This window comes from Anomaloglossus baeobatrachus, unplaced genomic scaffold (assembly GCF_048569485.1).
Source record: "Anomaloglossus baeobatrachus isolate aAnoBae1 unplaced genomic scaffold, aAnoBae1.hap1 Scaffold_4305, whole genome shotgun sequence".
Taxonomy (NCBI): domain Eukaryota; kingdom Metazoa; phylum Chordata; class Amphibia; order Anura; family Aromobatidae; genus Anomaloglossus; species Anomaloglossus baeobatrachus.
The window spans coordinates 1-19,452 of NW_027443641.1; the positions used below are offsets into that span (position 1 = coordinate 1).

At 53.2% G+C, this 19,452-nt stretch overlaps 1 protein-coding gene across 1 annotated transcript; it reads right to left on the bottom strand.

Moving 5' to 3' along the window:
• Nucleotides 1-303: 303 nt before the first annotated feature.
• LOC142279406 (kinesin-like protein KIF17) lies at nucleotides 304-18,248 on the bottom strand (the record flags this gene model as incomplete). Its single annotated transcript, XM_075332684.1, has 4 exons — nucleotides 16,560-18,248; nucleotides 3,790-3,936; nucleotides 3,508-3,609; nucleotides 304-493 (listed from the first exon to the last, which is right to left on the bottom strand). Coding segments are annotated over exons 1-4 (670 nt in total), but the record flags the coding sequence as incomplete, so codon positions are not given.
• Nucleotides 18,249-19,452: the final 1,204 nt, after the last annotated feature.

A 19,452-nucleotide genomic window follows, 5' to 3' on the forward strand; every position in this document is an offset into this window, starting at 1 on the left:
CCCAAATATCGCTCCACCCCAATATGTGCCATCCCTGCCCAAAAATCACCCCCACCCAATATGTGCCATCCCAGCCCAAAAATCACCCCCACCCAATATGTGCCATCCCTGCCCAAAAATCACCCCCACCCAATATGTGCCACCCCTGCCCAAATATCACCCTTGCCCCAATATGGGCCACCCCTGCCCAAATATCACCCCCATCCCAATATGTGCCATCCCTGCCCAAATATCACTCCACCCAATATTTGCCACCCCGGCCCAAATATCCCTCCCACCCCAGGATATGTGTGGCCCCCTCACCTGTGGTACAGATCTCTATGGTGATGGTGAATATGGAGTGAGAGCGGGACGAGTCCTTATTCATCAGTGTGTAGCCCACAGAGCGGTTTCTCCAGCCGGTGTCCATGACCTTCTCGCACTCGGCCACACTGTGCACGGTGTGCTGGGACAGGGCTCTCACGTACACCCCCCGCTCCGGGTGCTCCTTCAGCTGAGGAGGGGATAATGCTTGTGTTACACGTCATATGGGGGACGTATGGAGAAGCTTAACACCCCACCGGGCCTCGTGCAACGCAACCCACCCGACACTGACAACCACCCCCCCACGGGCCTCGTGCAACGCAACCCACCCGACACTGACAACCACCCCCCCACGAGCCTCTGGCAATGCAACCCACCCAACACTGACAACCACCCCCCACGAGCCTCGGGCAACGCAACCCACCCGACACTGACAACCACCCCCCCACGGGCCTCGTGCAACGCAACCCACCCGACACTGACAACCACCCCCCCACGGGCCTCTGGCAACGCAACCCACCCAACACTGACAACCACCCCCCACGAGCCTCGGGCAACGCAACCCACCCAACACTGACAACCACCCCCCACGAGCCTCGGGCAACGCAACCCACCCGACACTGACAACCACCCCCCGACCGGGCCTCATGTGATTTCCCCTGCCCCATCCCCGGGCCTCGTGTGATTTCCCCCCGTCCCATCCCCGGGCCTCGTGTGATTTCCCTCCTGCCCCATCCCCGGGCCTCGTGTGATTTCCCTCCTGCCCCATCCCCGGACCTCGTGTGATTTCCCCCCTTCTCATCCCCGGGCCTCGTGTGATTTCCCCCCTTCTCATCCCCGGGCCTCGTGTGATTTTTCCTCTGCCCCATCCCCGGGCCTCGTGTGATTTCCCCCCTTCCCATCCCCGGGCCTCGTGTGATTTCCCCCTTTCCCATCCCCGGGCCTCGTGTGATTTCCCCCTGCCCCATCCCCAGGCCTCGTGTGATTTCCCCCTGCCCCATCCCCGGGCCTCATGTGATTTCCCTCCTTCCCATCCCCAGACCTCGTGTGATTTCCCCTCCTTCCCATCCCCAGGCCTCGTGTGATTTCCCTCCTTCCCATCCCCGGACCTCGTGTGATTTCCCCTCCGCCCCATCCCCGGACCTCGTGTGATTTCCCCTCTGCCCCATCCCCGGGCCTCGTGTGATTTCCCCCTGCCCCATCCCCGGACCTCGTGTGATTTCCCCCCGCCTCATCCCCGGGCCTCGTGTGATTTCCCTCCTTCCCATCCCCGGGCCTCGTGTGATTTCCCTCCTTCCCATCCCCGGACCTCGTGTGATTTCCCCTGCCCCATCCCCGGGCCTCGTGTGATTTCCCTCCTTCCCATCCCCGGACCTCGTGTGATTTCCCTCCTTCCCATCCCCGGACCTCGTGTGATTTCCCTCCTTCCCATCCCCGGGCCTCGTGTGATTTCCCCTCCGCCCCATCCCCGGACCTCGTGTGATTTCCCCTCCGCCCCATCCCCGGACCTCGTGTGATTTCCCTCCTTCCCATCCCCGGGCCTCGTGTGATTTCCCCTCCACCTCATCCCCGGACCTCGTGTGATTTCCCCTCCGCCCCATCCCCGGACCTCGTGTGATTTCCCCTCCGCCCCATCCCCGGGCCTCGTGTGATTTCCCCTCCGCCCCATCCCCGGACCTCGTGTGATTTTTCCCCTCCGCCCCATCCCCGTGCCTCGTGTGATTTCCCCTCCGCCCCATCCCCGGGCCTCGTGTGATTTCCCCTCCGCCCCATCCCCGGGCCTCGTGTGATTTCCCCTCCGCCCCATCCCCGGGCCTCGTGTGATTTCCCCTCCGCCCCATCCCCGGGCCTCGTGTGATTTCCCCTCCGCCCCATCCCCGGGCCTCGTGTGATTTCCCCTCCGCCCCATCCCCGGGCCTCGTGTGATTTCCCCTCCACCCCATCCCCGGGCCTCGTGTGATTTCCCCTCTGCCCCATCCCCGGGCCTCGTGTGATTTCCCCCCCCCCCCCGCCCCATCCCCGGGCCTCGTGTTATTTTCCCTCTGCTCCATCCCCGGACCTCGTGTGATTCTCCCCCCCAACCCTCCCCCCAAACCCCGCCCCATCCCCGGGCCTCGTGTGATTTCCCTCTGCCCCATCCCCGGACCTCGTGTTATTTTCCCCCCGCCTCATCCCCGGGCCTCGTGTGATTTCCCCTCCGCCCCATCCCCGGGCCTCGTGTGATTTCCCCTCCGCCCCATCCCCGGGCCTCGTGTGATTTCCCCTCTGCCCCATCCCCGGGCCTCGTGTGATTTCCCTCTGCCCCATCCCCGGGCCTCGTGTGATTTTCCCCCCGCCTCATCCCCGGACCTCGTGTGATTTCCCCCCTGCCCCATTCCCGGACCTCGTGTGATTTCCCCTCCGCCCGATCCCCGGGCCTCGTGTGATTTCCCCCCGCCCCATCCCCGGGCCTCGTGTGATTTCCCCCCTTCCCATCCCCGGACCTCGTGTGATTTCCCCTCCACCCGATCCCCGGATCTCGTGTGATTTCCCCTCCGCCCCATCCCCGGGCCTCGTGTGATTTCCCCCCGCCCCATCCCCGGGCCTCGTGTGAACCCGTGCTTGTTGCATCCCGTTCGTTCCGGTGGCCGCGGCCTTGGATTGTTTGGCAGCAGAGCTGACTCTGTACCTATTTTTATACTATAGGTAAAGGTGAGTGCGGAGACATGGCCGTCCACTACAGGGGGGCGATGTATATGTGGCGTTCAATCATGAAGGTGGATCATCCCACCACCGCGATGACCACAGTCAGGACTTGGGGGCACCGGCTACCTCTATTCCGGTGGTGGCCTCCAATCTAGGGATGGGGTTCGCTTGTCCTGGGTGAAGAGCAGGGACCGAGCCGACGTCCTTATGGAAACTAGGGTCACGGAGAATACAACAAAGCCTCGGCCGGGGGTGACCTGAGCTGGGACGGCCATTGGTTAACCTGTTCCTGCCCAAACCATTGCACGTCTGATTGTGACCACACACCATTGTGGAGCAATGTCTTGTAATGATACCGGCGATCACATGATGCACCATGCCGTACACCCGGGTGGATGCCGGCATGCGGGGCCACCAAGTCTGCCTCCACTGCGGAGCGCCACACAGTCTGCACCGGCTATTGTGGTTGCATTTAGTCTTTTTTTTTGCCCCTTTCCTGCTCTGGTACCGGACAAATACCTCCAGTTTCTGCTTGGTATCCTCTCCCAACAGATCCCGGATCTCTTCATTGTAGATCTCCAGATACGATGCTCGGACCAAGAACTTGGTGTTTTCTGCGCACTGCGGGACAGAAGCAGACACAGGCTTCATTCACGCGTCCGGGCGGCCCCAGTCACACGCGTCCGGGCGGCCCCAGTCACACGCGTCCGGGCGGCTTCATTCACACGGCCGGGCGGCCCGGTGACCTGTCATCATCATAGCTATAAGGTAGGACACATCTGCAGGAGCTGGGCGCCTCACCTGAATACTCTCAAAGACATGCTCGAAGGCCCGGGGAATGATTCCTCGCTGAGCCGGCGGATCTGAGACCCCCTGCATGCTGAATGACTTCCCACTGCCAGTCTGGCCGTAGGCGAAGATGGTGCCATTATATCCTTCTGTCACCCCCTGCAAAGAGGCCACCGGATAAGAAGAGTGTACTAACCCCTATATACAGTGTGTCCACCCATATCCTGTATACACCGCACCTATATACAGTGTGTCCACCCATATCCTGTATACACCGCACCTATATACAGTGTGTCCACCCATATCCTGTCCACCGTCATTACCTTGAGAACGGCGGCAGCTATAGGCATAGAAGTGGTGTCTAGGTATAGTAAAGTAGTCATGTGCTACGCAATGAAACCACTTAGTATACATGAAGACTAGTGATGAGCGAGTACTAAAAAGCTCGGGTGCTCGAAGCTCGGGCCGAGCCTCCCAAGATACTCGTGTACTCGGCCCGAGCAACGAGCCCAATGTTATCCTATGGGAGACCCGAGTATTTTTGTGAAATGACCCCCCGGCAGCATGGAGAAACCCTAAAAATGTCACAAAAGTCTCAGAAGAGTGCTCAAATGACATGGCAACAGCATGGGGAAGACCCCTTGAAGCATTTATCACTCAAAAGTCACAGCTGTGAACAATTTTGTCCGCGTTTCACGCCATTTTTACGGACTCACCAGAAAACCTTCCAAAATGACCCCAAAATGATTTTTCATGGCAGAAATGTTAAGGGCACATACCCAATAGTGAGATAGAGCTAATGTATGTTACTTTTTGAGATTAATACATGAAAGATTTTACGTGAAAACATTGTGTGGCACTCCGATGTCCCTGAGAAGAGACGTACATGAAGGCCTCTTGAGTCTAATGTGCCCATTTTGAGGAAGTGAGTCTTTGTAGTATTTTCCTTTGCCAGGGCAGTCCAAAATTGTGAGGTTCACCAATGCCCCTGCATACAGACGTGCATGAGGGCCTGTAAACCTGAAGTGCCCATTGTAAGGAAGTGGGTCTATTGTAGTATAGCCCTTAGGCAGGGCAGCCAAAAATTGGGAGGCTTCACATTGTCCCTGGATAGAGACGTGCATGAGGGCCTGTAAACCTGAAGTGCCCATTGTCAGGAAGTGGGTCTATTGTAGTATAGCCCTTAGGCAGGGCAGCCAAAAATTGGGAGGCTCCACGTTGTCCCTGGATAGAGACGTGCATGAGGGCCTGTAAACCTGAAGTGCCCATTGGAAGGAAGTGGGTCTATTGTAGTATAGCCCTTAGGCAGGGCAGCCAAAAATTGGGAGGCTCCACATTGTCCCTGGATAGAGACGTGCATGAGGGCCTGTAAACCTGAAGTGCCCATTGTAAGGAAGTGGGTCTATTGTAGTATAGCCCTTAGGCAGGGCAGCCAAAAATTGGGAGGCTCCACATTGTCCCTGGATAGAGACGTGCATGAGGGCCTGTAAACCTGAAGTGCCCATTGTAAGGAAGTGGGTGTATTATAGTATAGCCCTTAGGCAGGGCAGCCAAAAATTGGGAGGCTCCACGTTGTCCCTGGATAGAGACGTGCATGAGGGCCTCAAAACATTAAGTGTCCATTGTAAGGAAGTGGGTGTATTATAGTATAGCCCTTAGGCAGGGCAGCCAAAAATTGGGAGGCTCCACGTTGTCCCTGGATAGAGACGTGCATGAGGGCCTGTAAACCTGAAGTGCCCATTGTAAGGAAGTGGGTCTATTGTAGTATAGCCCTTAGGCAGGGCAGCCAAAAATTGGGAGGCTCCACGTTGTCCCTGGGTAGAGACGTGCATGAGGGCCTCAAAACATTGTTCCCATTGCAAAGGAGCGGGTCTCCTGTCGTTGTAATGTCCATTCTGCAAAGAATGGGCGAAAAAATTTACCACTGGGGGTATACCTGAAACAAAGGCCTAAGTATTGCAATTTGTAACGGTCATCATCATGGTGGCGCATGAGGAGAAGGAGGAGCAGTCCAGCGATTATCCAAAGTCCAGAAGTGTGTACCCATAGGTGAGTGGAGGTACATGGCAAACTTTAAATTCCGCTCTCATTTGCTGGTGGTGTGGTGAAGTCTGGCCCAATCCAACCCTTGTTCATCTTGATCAGAGTCAGCCTGTCAGCATTTTCAGTTGACAGGCGGGTGCGTTTATCTGTAATGATTCCACCTGCGGCACTAAAAACACGCTCTGACAAAACGCTAGCGGCAGGGCAGGCCAGGACTTCCAAGGTGTAGAGAGCCAATTCATGCCACGTGTCCAGCTTGGATACCCAATAATTGTAAGGCACAGAGGAATGTCGGAGTACAGTTGTTCGATCTGCAATGTACTCCTTCAGCATCTGGGCAAACTTAGGATTTCTTGTGGCACTACCCCGCACCTCAGGGGCTGTGGTACGTGAGGGGCTGAGAAAACTGTCCCACATCTTAAAGACTGTTCCCCTACCTCTGGCGGATTGGACTTGTGCCTCTCTCGGCTGTACGCCTCGGTTGTCCACTGATTCCTGACCTATGCCGCTAGCGTTTTGTGAGGGGAATGCTTTGCCTACTTCCGTGACTATGGCCTTCCGGAACTGCTGCATTTTGGTTGACCTCTCCTCCACGGGAATAAGAGACAAAAAGTTCTCCTTGTAGCGTGGGTCTAACAGTGTTACCAACCAGTAATGATTGTCGGCCAAGATGTTCTTAACGCGAGGGTCACGAGACAGGCAGCTTACCATAAAGTCAGCCATGTGCGCCAGACTCTTAAGAGCCAGGACTTCAGTAGCCTGACCAACAAGATGACTGAACATGCTGTCCTCCTCCTCCTCCTCCTCCTCCTCCTCCTCATCTACCCTGTCCTCTGGCCAGCCACGCTGAACCGAGGATATGACTGGTGTGCATGTCATATCCTCAATTTGGCCGGAGAGTTGCTCCATGTCTTCATCCTCCTCCTCGTCATAGTCCTCCACTGCACGTTGTGATGAGACGAGGCTGGGCTGTGCGTTATCACCCACACCCACTACTGTTTCTTGCTGCAACTCATCGCGCTCCGCCTGCAATGCATCATGTTTGTTTTTCAGCAGAGACCGTTTTAGAAGGCAGAGAAGCGGTATGGTGACGCTAATAATGGCGTCATCACCACTCACCATCTTGGTGGAGTCCTCAAAGTTTTGGCGGATGGTGCATAGGTCTGACATCCATCTCCACTCCTCAGGTGTTATGTGTGGAGTTTGACCCATTTCCCGTCGGCTTAGGTGATGCAGGTACTCAACAACTGCCCTCTTCTGCTCACATATCCTGACCAACATGTGCAGAGTTGAATTCCAACGCGTGGGGACATCACACACCAGTCTGTGAGCCGGAAGATGCAAACTGCGCTGAAAGCCGGCAAGGCCGGCTGAAGCAGTAGGTGACTTTCGAGAATGTGCAGACAGGCGGCGAACTTTTACCAGCAGATCAGACAGCTCTGGGTATGACTTTAGAAACCGCTGAACCACGAGGTTGAGCACATGGGCCACGCATGGAACATGTGTCAGCTGGCCTCGCCTCAAAGCCGCCACCAGGTTCCGGCCATTGTCACACACGACCTTTCCTGGCTTTAGGTTCAGAGGTGTGAGCCAGTGATCTGCCTGCTGTTTCAGAGCTGTCCACAGCTCTTCTGCATTGTGGGGTTTGTCACCTATGCAGATTAGCTTCAGCACAGCCTGTTGCCGCTTTGCCGAGGCAGTGCTGCAGTGCTTCCAGCTTGTGACTGGTGTGGAGGGTACAGTGGATGAGGATGCGCAGGAGGAGGAGGAGGCTGAAGAGCATGACATTCCGGAGCTGTAGAGTGTGGGTGAAACACTGACTGAGGTAGGGCCTGCAAACCTTGGTGTGGGAAGGACGTGTTCCGTCCCTCGCTCAGACTGGGTCCCAGCTTCCACAATATTAACCCAGTGTGCCGTCAACGAGATGTAGCGGCCTTGCCCACAAGCACTTGTCCACGTGTCTGTGGTTAGGTGGACCTTGGGTGAAACAGCGTTGTTCAGGGCACGTGTGATGTTTTGTGACACGTGGTTATGCAACGCGGGGACGGCACACCGGGAGAAATAGTGGCGGCTGGGGACCGAGTAACGTGGGACAGCTGCCGCCATCAGGTCACGGAATGCTTCTGTCTCCACCAGCCTAAAAGGCAACATTTCCAGCGCAAGCAGTTGCGAAATGTTAGCATTTAGAACTGTATGAATAAATTCACTGCACTCGTTATTGAACGTGAAATAATTTTTAATGAAACGTGGAAAAGAAAAAATATCCAACGACGTTTCGACCCACCGGGTCTTTATCAAGTCGCTGTCTGATAGGTGACTGTATAAGGTGAGGAATATAGTGCACTGAAGCACTAAGACAATTGAAAAAGGTGCCTTAGAGATAAGATGTGCAAGTGCAGCCGCACCTTTGCTGGAGAATTCTAGTGTATACACTAGAATTCTCCAGCAAAGGTGCGGCTGCACTTGCACATCTTATCTCTAAGGCACCTTTTTCAATTGTCTTAGTGCTTCAGTGCACTATATTCCTCACCTTATACAGTCACCTATCAGACAGCGACTTGATAAAGACCCGGTGGGTCGAAACGTCGTTGGATATTTTTTCTTTTCCACGTTTCATTAAAAATTATTTCACGTTCAATAACGAGTGCAGTGAATTTATTCATACATGACTTTCGGGTATTACCCCATTTTCACTTGCACCATCCTCAACTCAGCCTGAGTGCAGACCATTTATTTGTTATTAGCATTTAGAACTGTGGCATGTGGGGTGTTGGCAGTGTATTTGCGCCTGCGTTCAAAGGTTTGCTGAATGGATAACTGAACGCTGCGCTGGGACAAGGACGTGCTTGATGATGGTGTTCTTTCTGCGTAGGCAACTGCAGGTGCAGGACTGGAGGAGGCTTGTTCGCAGGCAGCATGGACAGGGGATTGGCTCGCATGCACAACAAGCGAAGACGTAGCAGTGACATCAGCAAGCACTGCTCCTCGACTCTGTTGTACTTCCCACAAAGTCGGGTGCTTGGCTGACATGTGCCTGATCATGCTGGTGGTGGTCAGGCTGCTAGTTTTGGTACCCCTGCTGATGCTGGCATGGCAGGTGTTGCAAATGGCCTTTTTAGAATCATCTGGAGCCAACTTAAAAAACTGCCAGACTCGGGAAGACCTAACATTTGTACAGGCACCTTGTGTCGTCGTGTTGTTCCGGGGAACGGTTGCCTGACTTCTGCCTGGGGCCACCACCCTGCTTCTTACTGCCTGTTGTGATGCTACGCCTCCCTCCCCCTGTGCACTGCTGTCCTCGCTCTGCATATCCTCCTGCCAGGTTGGGTCAGTTACTGGATCATCCACCACGTCGTCTTCCTCTTCTGCACCCTGCTCCTCCTCCTGACTTGCTGACAATTGTGTCTCATCATCGTCCACCACTTGTTGAGACACGTTGCCAACTTCGTGAGAACGTGGCTGCTCAAATATTTGGCCATCTGTACAGACGATCTCCTCATGACCCACTTCAATATAAGCTGGCGAGAGGCCAGAATGTGTGAATGGAAACGTGAACAGCTCTTCCGAGTGTCCAAGTGTGGGATCATTAATGTCCGAGGAGGACGTGTACTCAGCCTGGTGGTAGGAAGGAGGATCAGGTTCAGAAATGTGCAGTGCAGTATCACGGCTACTGACACTTGACCGTGTGGAAGACAGAGTGTTTGTGGTGGTGCCAATCTGACTGGAAGCATTATCTGCTATCCAACTAACAACCTGTTGACACTGGTCTTGGTTCAAGAGCGGTGTACTGCTGCGGTCCCCAATAATTTGGGACAGGACGTGCGAGCGACTAGATGTGGCCCTTTGTTGTGGCGAAATTAGAGCTTGCCCACGACCTCGGCCTCTGCCTGCACCACCATCACGTCCACTTCCTTGTTCCTTGCCAATGCCCTTGCGCATTTTGCAATGCTGTGCACTGCTGACGTGTATATTCACTACTTGTGCGTTATATCAAAGTTTCTGGAAATTGCACACAAGTGCACCTGTACGCTGCCACCAACAGGCACACACGTGCGGTTTTAAAAACCAAGCACGGACGCAATAAGAACCTAACAGGTTTTTTTGGGGAGCGACAATTACAGACAAGTCAGACACTATCTGGACTGTTTTACACTGTGTACACCAGCCCCAGATATGATGAAGGCTGGTATACGGTCACCACTACCCTGCCTGCCTGCCTGTATACTGGTACAATAGTCCTGACAAGGACTCTTTTGGTCACTAGCCTGTATTCAATATATAAGAATAAGGCTGCACATCAAACTTAGATAATGGTATAATGCCTCAAGCATATGGAAAAATATTGGAATATACAATGAAAAATGCTACTTGCTAATTTGAACATGTGAATAATGAATTGCATACCTGCTATGAATATTAGGAAAAAGGAGATATTTAGCAATCGCATTGATCAATGTAACTGAGCCCCAAGTGTAATTTACCCTCTCACTGTATATGCTGTACAGATTCCTATTTCAAGCTGGGTTCATTGTCTTAGGCTGGTTTCACACTACGTCTTTTTAACATCCGTTGAAAACGTTTTTTTAACGGAAGTACGGATCCTGCTTTTACAGCAAATAACGTGAGAGAGAGAGAGAGAGAGAGAGAGAGAGAGAGACTGGTGTTCTGGGCATGCTCAGAACAAAAGCAGGATCCTGTCTATCAGCATGCAGCGTTCACCTACGTTTGCGTGCGTTATAGTCAGGATCCAGCAATTTGCAGTATTTCGACGGAGCTCAAAAACGCTACATGTTGCGTTTTTGAAACATGTCAAAATAACGCAAAAGGACGGATCCTGCGTCTAACGGACGCAAGCGCATGCAAACGCAGGTGGACGCGAGTCCATTGAAAATGCATTGCAGTGAAAACGGATTTGCACAGGATCCGTACTTCCGTTAAAAAAACGTTTTTAACGGATGTTAAAAAGACGTAGTGTGAAACCAGCCTAACGGACGCAAACGCACGCAAACGCAGGTGGACGCGAGTCCATTGAAAATGCATTGACATGAAAACGGATTTGCACAGGATCCGTACTTCCGTTAAAAAAACGTTTTTGACGGATGTTAAAAAGACGTAGTGTGAAACCAGCCTTATTTGAACTACTTCTGTGTACATTTCTATTGTTGTAGGTAATCACCCCCTAAAATGCAAGGTTATATCCTCTTGAGGCACTTCCATCCCTGGGAGTAGGGGGAGGTGGGCCTAGAGTCCAACTAGTGTAAACTCTGCTTACCTGGGAGATTCAGGCAGAGTGAGCTGAAACTTGAAGGGAGCAGGAGCTCCAGCCTGTGTGGCTGTGGACACGGACGGAGCTAGGCCTGTGTGGCGGCCCGTGGGATTGTGTGGAACTCTTTGGACTACTGTAAGGACGATTGCTTTGTAATCCGGTCCGAGGATTGTCGGGAAGGGCCCCCGAATCTGTTTTACGTGGACTTATCGTGTGCTGTTCCAGTGTTCTTGTGAATAAACCTGTTGGATCGTTCCTCGGCCTGTTGTCTCTCCTTGCTCTGCTGTACACCCCGTCACAGCCTCGTCAAGGCATATCTCTATATTGGGGTCCCTAGCTCTGTGACCCTAACTGTGTGTCATCTCATTGCAATTAAAAACTGCTATGGGTGGAGAGGGGTAACTAAGGACTTTCTTATATAGGAGATGGAAAAAAACATGGCCGAAAGGTAAGTCCCTTAGTTACCCCTCTCCACCCATAGCAGTTTTTAATTGCAATAAGATGACACACAGTTAGGGTCACAGAGCTAGGGGACCCCAATATAGAGATATGCCTTGACGAGGCCTTGGGGCTCAGTTACATTGATCAATGCGATTGCTAAATATCTCCTTTTTCCTAATATTCATAGCAGGTATGCAATTCATTATTCACATGTTCAAATTAGCAAGTAGCATTTTTCATTGTATATTCCAATATTTTTCCATATGCTTGAGGCATTATACCATTATCTAAGTTTGATGTGCAGCCTTATTCTTATATATAGTATGTATTTTTGGCTTGCACTTATATATATATATTAGTGCTCACTTCAGTTATCCTATTCAGTTACTAGCCTGTATTCAGACCTGGCTATACCCTGCCTGCCCTGCCTGTATATAGCAACCAATAGTCCTGAGAAGGACTCTGCTACTGTACTCCGACCTGGCTATACCCTGCCTGCCTGTATACAACTAGAATAGTCCTGAGAAGGACTTTTGGTCACACTGTTTGCAGCCCTGCTACGGAAATAGCTATAAAGGGCCGCAAAGCTTTCCCTGAATCAGCGACACTCTCCCTGCACTGACTGTCTGGATAGCTGTGAGCAGAGCACAGCGCGCCCGCCGGTATAAAGGCTCGGTCACGCTGTGCAGGCCGGCCAATCACTGCAATTCCACAACTAACAGGGCTGTGGCATTGCAGTGGGTCTGCCAGCCAATCCCTGCATGAGGGCTGGCTCTCAAAAGAGCGCCAACATGCAGGGATGAAGACCACGAGTACAGCACGAGTATCACGAGATTACTCGGTCCACGCCGAGCAGGCCCGAGTATCAGCGATACTCGTGCGAGTACCGAGTAGTTACAAGCATGCTCGCTCATCACTAATGAAGACCAAAGATGCAGAAGAAAACAACAGAAAAACCTAAGCATGCACCTGTTGAAGCACACTCAAGACATCAGATAAAAATTGGAGGACAAGGAGTACAGTGCAAATAGTTTAATAAAGGGTAACTGGCACAAAAAGGATTAGCAGCAGACAAGCCGGCAGAATAAAACAATTGTACATAAACCAATATATGTTACATACATATAAAAAACGGTCAGTCATAGGCTGGGTCAATGTTAATACATACAGAAGGGCATCCAGCACAAATTGGGCATGATATAAAAGTTTAGACAATTTTAAGATAAAAACCAGCACTAATAAATACTGCAGTGCATATATGCACTCTGAGGTAGCAGGAATACATTCAGTACATACAATAAGACCCAAATGTCACTTAGTAGAAAGCTGCAGGTGCTGGTAGAAAGCAAACTCAATAGAGTAAACATACCCATAGAAAGTACAAAGCCGGCCTGATAGCAGCAGAGCGGACCCCCCAGTGAGAGTCCCCTCCCCCTGATGAAATAATCCGATTACAGAGATTGTGAAATATACGTCGGGGGGGGGGGGGGGGGGGGGGGGGGGGGGGGGGGGGGACGCTCTCACTGGGGGGTCCGCTCTGCTGCTATTAGGCCGGCTTTGTACTTTCTATGGGTATGTTTACTCTATTGGCTGGGTTTAATCCAATGTTTATGTCTTACATCTACACCTGATTGTTTATGTGCATCCATTGAGCACTTTACATTTGTCCATCTTTGATTGTTAAGCCCTGACTTTTGTTTTACCATTCACTGTTTTTGCAGAGTTCGTTTCTACCAGCACCTGCAGCTTTCTACTAAGTGACATTTGGGTCTTATTGTATGCACTGAATGTATCCCTGCTACCTCAGAGTGCATATATGCACTGCAGTATTTATTTAGTGCTGGTTTTTATCTTAACAATTGTCTAAACTTATATCATCCCAGTTTGTGCTGGATGCCCTTCTGTATGTAATAACATTGACCCAGCCTATGGCTGACCATTTTTTATATGTATGTAACATATATTGGTTTATGTACAATTGTTTTATCTGCCGGCTTGTCTGCTGCTAATCCTTTTTGTGCCAGTTACCCTTTATTAACTTATTTGCACTGTACTCCTTGCAATGAAACCTCTTATAGCGCCACCTGGTGGAAAACAACAGAGTTAGCATTTTAATCTCGAAAACGGTAGGAGAGAGAAAAAAAGGAATTACAAAGTTGTAGGCCTCATCAATTCAATAGGAGTCCACACCTTGCATCCACGGATGAGTGGCGCTGGAGGGGAACAGCGTGACAGAGGTCTGTTGGCAACCCTTTGAACAATCCCATTTACTGTACAGTATGTACTATTAGCAGGCTAACAGTATTTCGTCAGGTATGACGTTGCACACTTATTTGCATAATAGGGTAATCCCAGGTTTACACCTTCTAATCACAGCATTTCTGTGCAAGGTGCGATTCGTATTGAATTGATGATTTCCTACAACTTTGTAATTCACTTTTTTCTTTATCTCGTTCTGTTTTCGAGATAAAAATGCTAACTCCGTTGTTTTCCACCAGGATGGCGCTATAAGTGGTTTCATTGCGTAGCGCATGGCTACTTACTATACCTAGACACCACTTCTATGCCTATAGCTGCACCGTTCTCAAGGTAATGGTGGTGTACACACTGTACACTGTACATTACAAACTACTGACCCCCTATATATACTGTACATTATACACTACTGACCCCCCTATACAGTGGGTGCGGAAAGTATTCACATCCCTTTACATTTTTCACTGTTTCATTGCAGCCTTTGGTAAATTCTCGCTAATGTGCACTCTGCCCCACATCTTGTCAGAAAAAAAAACAGAAATGTAGAAGTTAAGTATTCAGCCCCTTTGCTCAGTATATCCCATGGGGATAAGTATTCAGCCCCTTTGCCTCAGTATATCCCATGGTTATAAGTATTCAGCCCTTTGCTCAGTATATCCCATGGTTATAAGTATTCCGCACCTTTGCTCAGTATAACACATGGTCATAAGTATTCAGCCCCTTTGCTCAGTATAACACATGGTCATAAGTATTCAGTCCCTTTGCTCAGTATATCCCATGGTTATAAGTATTCAGTCCTTTGCTCCAGTATATCCCATGGCCATAAGTATTCAGCCCCTTTGCTCAGTATATCCCATGGTTATAAGTATTCAGTCCCTTTGCTCAGTATATCCCATGGCCATAAGTATTCAGCCCCTTTGCTCAGTATATCCCATGGTTATAAGTATTCATTCCCTTTGCTCAGTATATCCATGGTTATAAGTATTCAGCCCCTTTGCTCAGTATTGGGTAGAGGCACCTCCCTTTTGAGCTAGTACAGCCATGAGTCTTCTTGGGATCCTGGATTTGGGGATCCTCGGCCATTCTTCTTGCAGATCCTCTCCAGTTCCGTCTGGTTGGATGGTGAACGTTGGTGGACGCCGTTTTCAGGTCTCTCAGAGATGCTCCATTGGGTTTAGGTCAGGGCTCTGGCAGGGCCGGTCAGGAATGGTCACAGAGTTGTTGTGAGCCGCTCCTTTGTTATTTTAGCTGTGTGCTTAGGGTCATTGTCTTGTTGGAAGGTGAACCTTCGGCCAAGTCTGAGGTCCAGAGCGTCTGGAAGAGGTTTTCTTCCAGGATATCTCTGTACTTGGCCGCATTCATCTTTCCTTCAATTGTAACCAGTTGTCCTTATCCCTGCCCCCATAGAATGATGCTGCCACCACCATGCTTCACTGTGGGGATGGTATTGGGCAGCTGATGAGCAGTGCCTGTTTTTTTTCCACACATAACCGCTTAGAATTATCACCAGAAAGTTCTATCTTCGTCTCATCAGACCAGGGAGTCTTATTTCTCATAGTCTGGGATCCTTTATGTGTATTTTTTGCAAACTCTATGTGGCTTTCATATGTCTTGCACTGAGGAGAGGCTTCCGTCGGCCGCTCTGCCATAAAGGCCCGACTGGTGGAGGCTGCAGTGACAGGTGACTTTGTGGTTTTTCTCCCATCCCCCTACTGCGTCTCTGGAGCTCGGCCGCAGTGGATCTTGGGGTTCTTCTTTACCTCTCACCAAGGCGCTTCTCCCACGATTGCTCAGTTTTAGGAAGCCGTGCTGTGAACCTTCAGCTGGAACTGTGGATCCTAAGCTGAAATCCTGCAGAATATCCAAAGTGAAGCAGTTCTGTGTTTCCTCAGTCTGCACTGAAGCTCCTCGGCTGAGATGATGAAGAATCCTTCTTTCTGATGACAGGAGCAAGACCCTTTTATAGTTCTCAGTTCAGGGTATAGATGGAGACGGCTGCTCTCTCATTGGTCGCTCGTTCAATCCGACTGCATCATTTTCCTCTGAACTCTGCAGTCAGGGGGCTGAGGCAATACATATTTATAGACAATAGGGCTCCAATCAGTCTGGGAAGAGACAATGGTTAACAATAGAACACATACATCTGGCCTAATTAAGAACAGTTCAACCCCCACACAAGTGTCACATGCACCCCTGGAGCAATATACTGTGGAGCACACGGACATCCTGGAGCGCACGCTGAGGTCACCTCCTGTAGTGAGCTGTGCTTCCAGTAAGCGTGCCCCTCTGATGGGATGTGATGTCGGTCTCTGCATGGTCATGTAGAGCAACGTAAGGGCACGTGCCCACCATCAGTTTTCACAGCGTTTTGGACACAGCATGCTTCAGCTGCGATGTACAGTACAAGCACAGTGCATGAGAAATCCCGTGCCCACTGTGCTGATGCGCACTGACACTGTACATTGTATACAAGCTGCGCACTGACACTGCACATTGTATACAAGCTGCGCACTGACACTGCACATTGTATACAAGCTGCGCACTGACACTGCACACTGTATCACAGGGTTAGATCTGTATTATAAAATATGTACAGTGCGGGGTGTACTCACGTCTGTGATGTACAGAGGGGCACACTGCTGTCACCACACTGACGGGGGAGCGCTGAGTGTAAGCTCCTCGGTCCAGTGGTGACAGAGGCTGCAGAGCACAGACAGCAGAGCGCCCCCTGTGTTGAGCCTTGTCCCCCACATGCGCGGGGTCTCGCCCCTCTTACCTCCACCAGTGGGAAGGCGATCTCATTGTAGATCTGCTCGGTGCAGTGCTCCACGTAATACGCCCCATCAAAGGTGAACTGTTTGGGGGTCTCCTCCGCCCCCTCAGGCCTCCTGATGAAGCACTGGCCCCGGCTGCTGTCCATGGAGACCACCGCTTGGCACTTCAGCTCTCGCTCCCTGTTGTTCATGGGGCGGCAGCGGACCACCACCTTCACACACTCTGACGCCATGATCCCTGCAGGGGGCGCTGTTCTGCCAGAAGACTGTCAGTGCGCTCTGACCCCGGCCCCCAGCGGCTGCTGTGCAGCCCCTCCATGTCCAGGAGCCCCCCCGAATAACAGCCGCAGCTCGCAGGCCCCGAAAAGGGCGGTCTCTGTCTCTCCCTGACAGTCTCTATCTCTCCCCGGCGGTCTCTATTTCTCCCTGACAGTCTCTATCTCTCCCCGGCGGTCTCTATTTCTCCCTGACAGTCTCTATCTCTCCCCGGCGGTCTCTATTTCTCCCTGACAGTCTCAGGCGGTCTCTATCTCTCCCTGGCGGTCTCTATTTCTCCCTGGCAGTCTCTATTTCTCCCTTGCGGTCTCTATTTCTCCCCGGCGGTCTCTATCTCTCCCCGGCGGTCTCTATTTCTCCCTGACAGTCTCAGGCGGTCTCTATTTCTCCCTGGCGGTCTCTATTTCTCCCCGGCGGTCTCTATCTCTCCCCGGCGGTCTCTATTTCTCCCTGACAGTCTCAGATGGTCTCTATTTCTCCCTGGCGGTCTCTATTTCTCCCCGGCAGTCTCTGTCTCTCCCCGACGGTCTCTATTTCTCCCCGACGGTCTCTGTCTCTCCCCGGCAGTCTCTGTCTCTCCCCGGCGGTTTCTATTTCTCCCCCACGGTCTCTACAGTATTTCTCCCCGGCAGTCTCTACCTCTCCCCGACGGTCTCTTTTTCTCCCTGGCAGTCTATATCTCTCCCTGGCGGTCTCTATTTCGCCCCAGCGGTTTCTATCTCTCCTCGGCGGTCTCTATTTCTCTCTGGCAGTCTTTATTTCTCCCCAGTGGTCTCTTTCTCCCCAGCGGTCTCTGTCTCTCCCCGGCGGTCTCTGTCTTTCTCCCCAGCGGTCTCTGTCTCTCCCCGGCGGTCCCTGTCTCTCCCCGGTGGTTTCTATTTCTCTCCGGCGGTCTCTGTCTCTCTCCCCGGCGGTCTCTGTCTCTCTCCCCGGCGGTCTCTGTCTCTCTCCCCGGCGGTCTCTGTCTCTCTCCCCGGCGGTCTCTGTCTCTCTCCCCGGCGGTCTCTGTCTCTCTCCCCGGCGGTCTCTGTCTCTCTCCCCGGCGGTCTCTGTCTCTCTCCCCGGCGGTCTCTGTCTCTCTCCCCGGCGGTCTCTGTCTCTCTCCCCGGCGGTCTCTGTCTCTCTCCCCGGCGGTCTCTGTCTCTCTCCCCGGCGGTCTCTGTCTCTCTCCCCGGCGGTCTCTGTCTCTCTCCCCGGCGGTCTCTGTCTCTCTCCCCGGCGGTCTCTGTCTCTCTCCCCGGCGGTCTCTGTCTCTCTCCCCGGCGGTCTCTGTCTCTCTCCCCGGCGGTCTCTGTCTCTCTCCCCGGCGGTCTCTGTCTCTCTCCCCGGCGGTCTCTGTCTCTCTCCCCGGCGGTCTCTGTCTCTCTCCCTGGCGGTCTCTGTCTCTCCCCGGTGATCTCCGTTACTCTGGTGGTCTCTATCTCCCCCTGTCTCCCCCTCAGTCTCTCCCCCTCTATCCCCCCTCTCTCGGTCTCCTCGTCGGTGTCCTCGCTGTCTTTCTCCCCCGCCGCTGGCTGTCCCGTGCTCCCGGTTATCAATGTGGCCCCCGGATCCTCAGAAACCCCCTCCACAGCGTTCCCGTCACCTAGCAACCGGCACCGCCGCTGCATGACGTCACTCGGGGAGGGGCGGGGCCTGCCCTGTGACGCGCTCTCGTCAGGCCAGATGCAGGGCAGCAGGACTACATCTCCCGGCGGCCCCGCGGTGCGGCTGCTAGAGCACGTGACTGGGGCTCTGCCCCTCCCCCAGCCCCGGGTGATGGTTTCTGGGGGCGCGGACGTGAAGCCCCTTCAGCACAGAGCTTACCCGGATTCCATCTGTGTCATAACCCTGTAGATGGAGACCCCCGCCGGACCTCTGCCATCCCCGGAAAGCGCCCCCTCCCTCCTGCCATCCCCAGGACCCTCACTTTCCCCAAGACCCTCGCCTTCCTCTGGGCCCCCCGCCTTCCCCAGGACCCTCGCCTTCCCCAGGACCCTCGCCTTCCCCAGGACCCTCGCCTTCCTCTGGGCCCCCCGCCTTCCCCATCACCCTCGCCTTCCCCATCACCCTCGCCTTCCCCAGGACCCTCGCCTTCCTCAGGACCCTCGCCTTCCTCTGGGCCCCCCGCCTTCCCCATCACCCTCGCCTTCCCCATCACCCTCGCCTTCCCCAGGACCCTCGCCTTCCCCAGGACCCTCGCCTTCCTCAGGACCCTCGCCTTCCTCTGGGCTCCCCGCCTTCCCCATGACCCTCGCCTTCCCCATCACCCTCGCCTTCCCCAGGACCCTCGCCTTCCTCTGGGCCCCCCGCCTTCCCCAGGACCCTCGCCTTCCCCATGACCCTCGCCTTCCCCAGGACCCTCGCCTTCCTCTGGGCCCCCCGCCTTCCCCATCACCCTCGCCTTCCCCAGGACCCTCGCCTTCCCCAGGACCCTCGCCTTCCTCTGGGCCCCCCGCCTTCCCCATCACCCTCGCCTTCCCCATCACCCTCGCCTTCCCCAGGACCCTTGCCTTCCTCTGGGCTCCCCGCCTTCCCCATGACCCTCGCCTTCCCCAGGACCCTCGCCTTTCTCTGGGCCCCCCGCCTTCCCCAGGACCCTCGCCTTCCCCAGGACCCTTGCCTTCCTCTGGGCTCCCC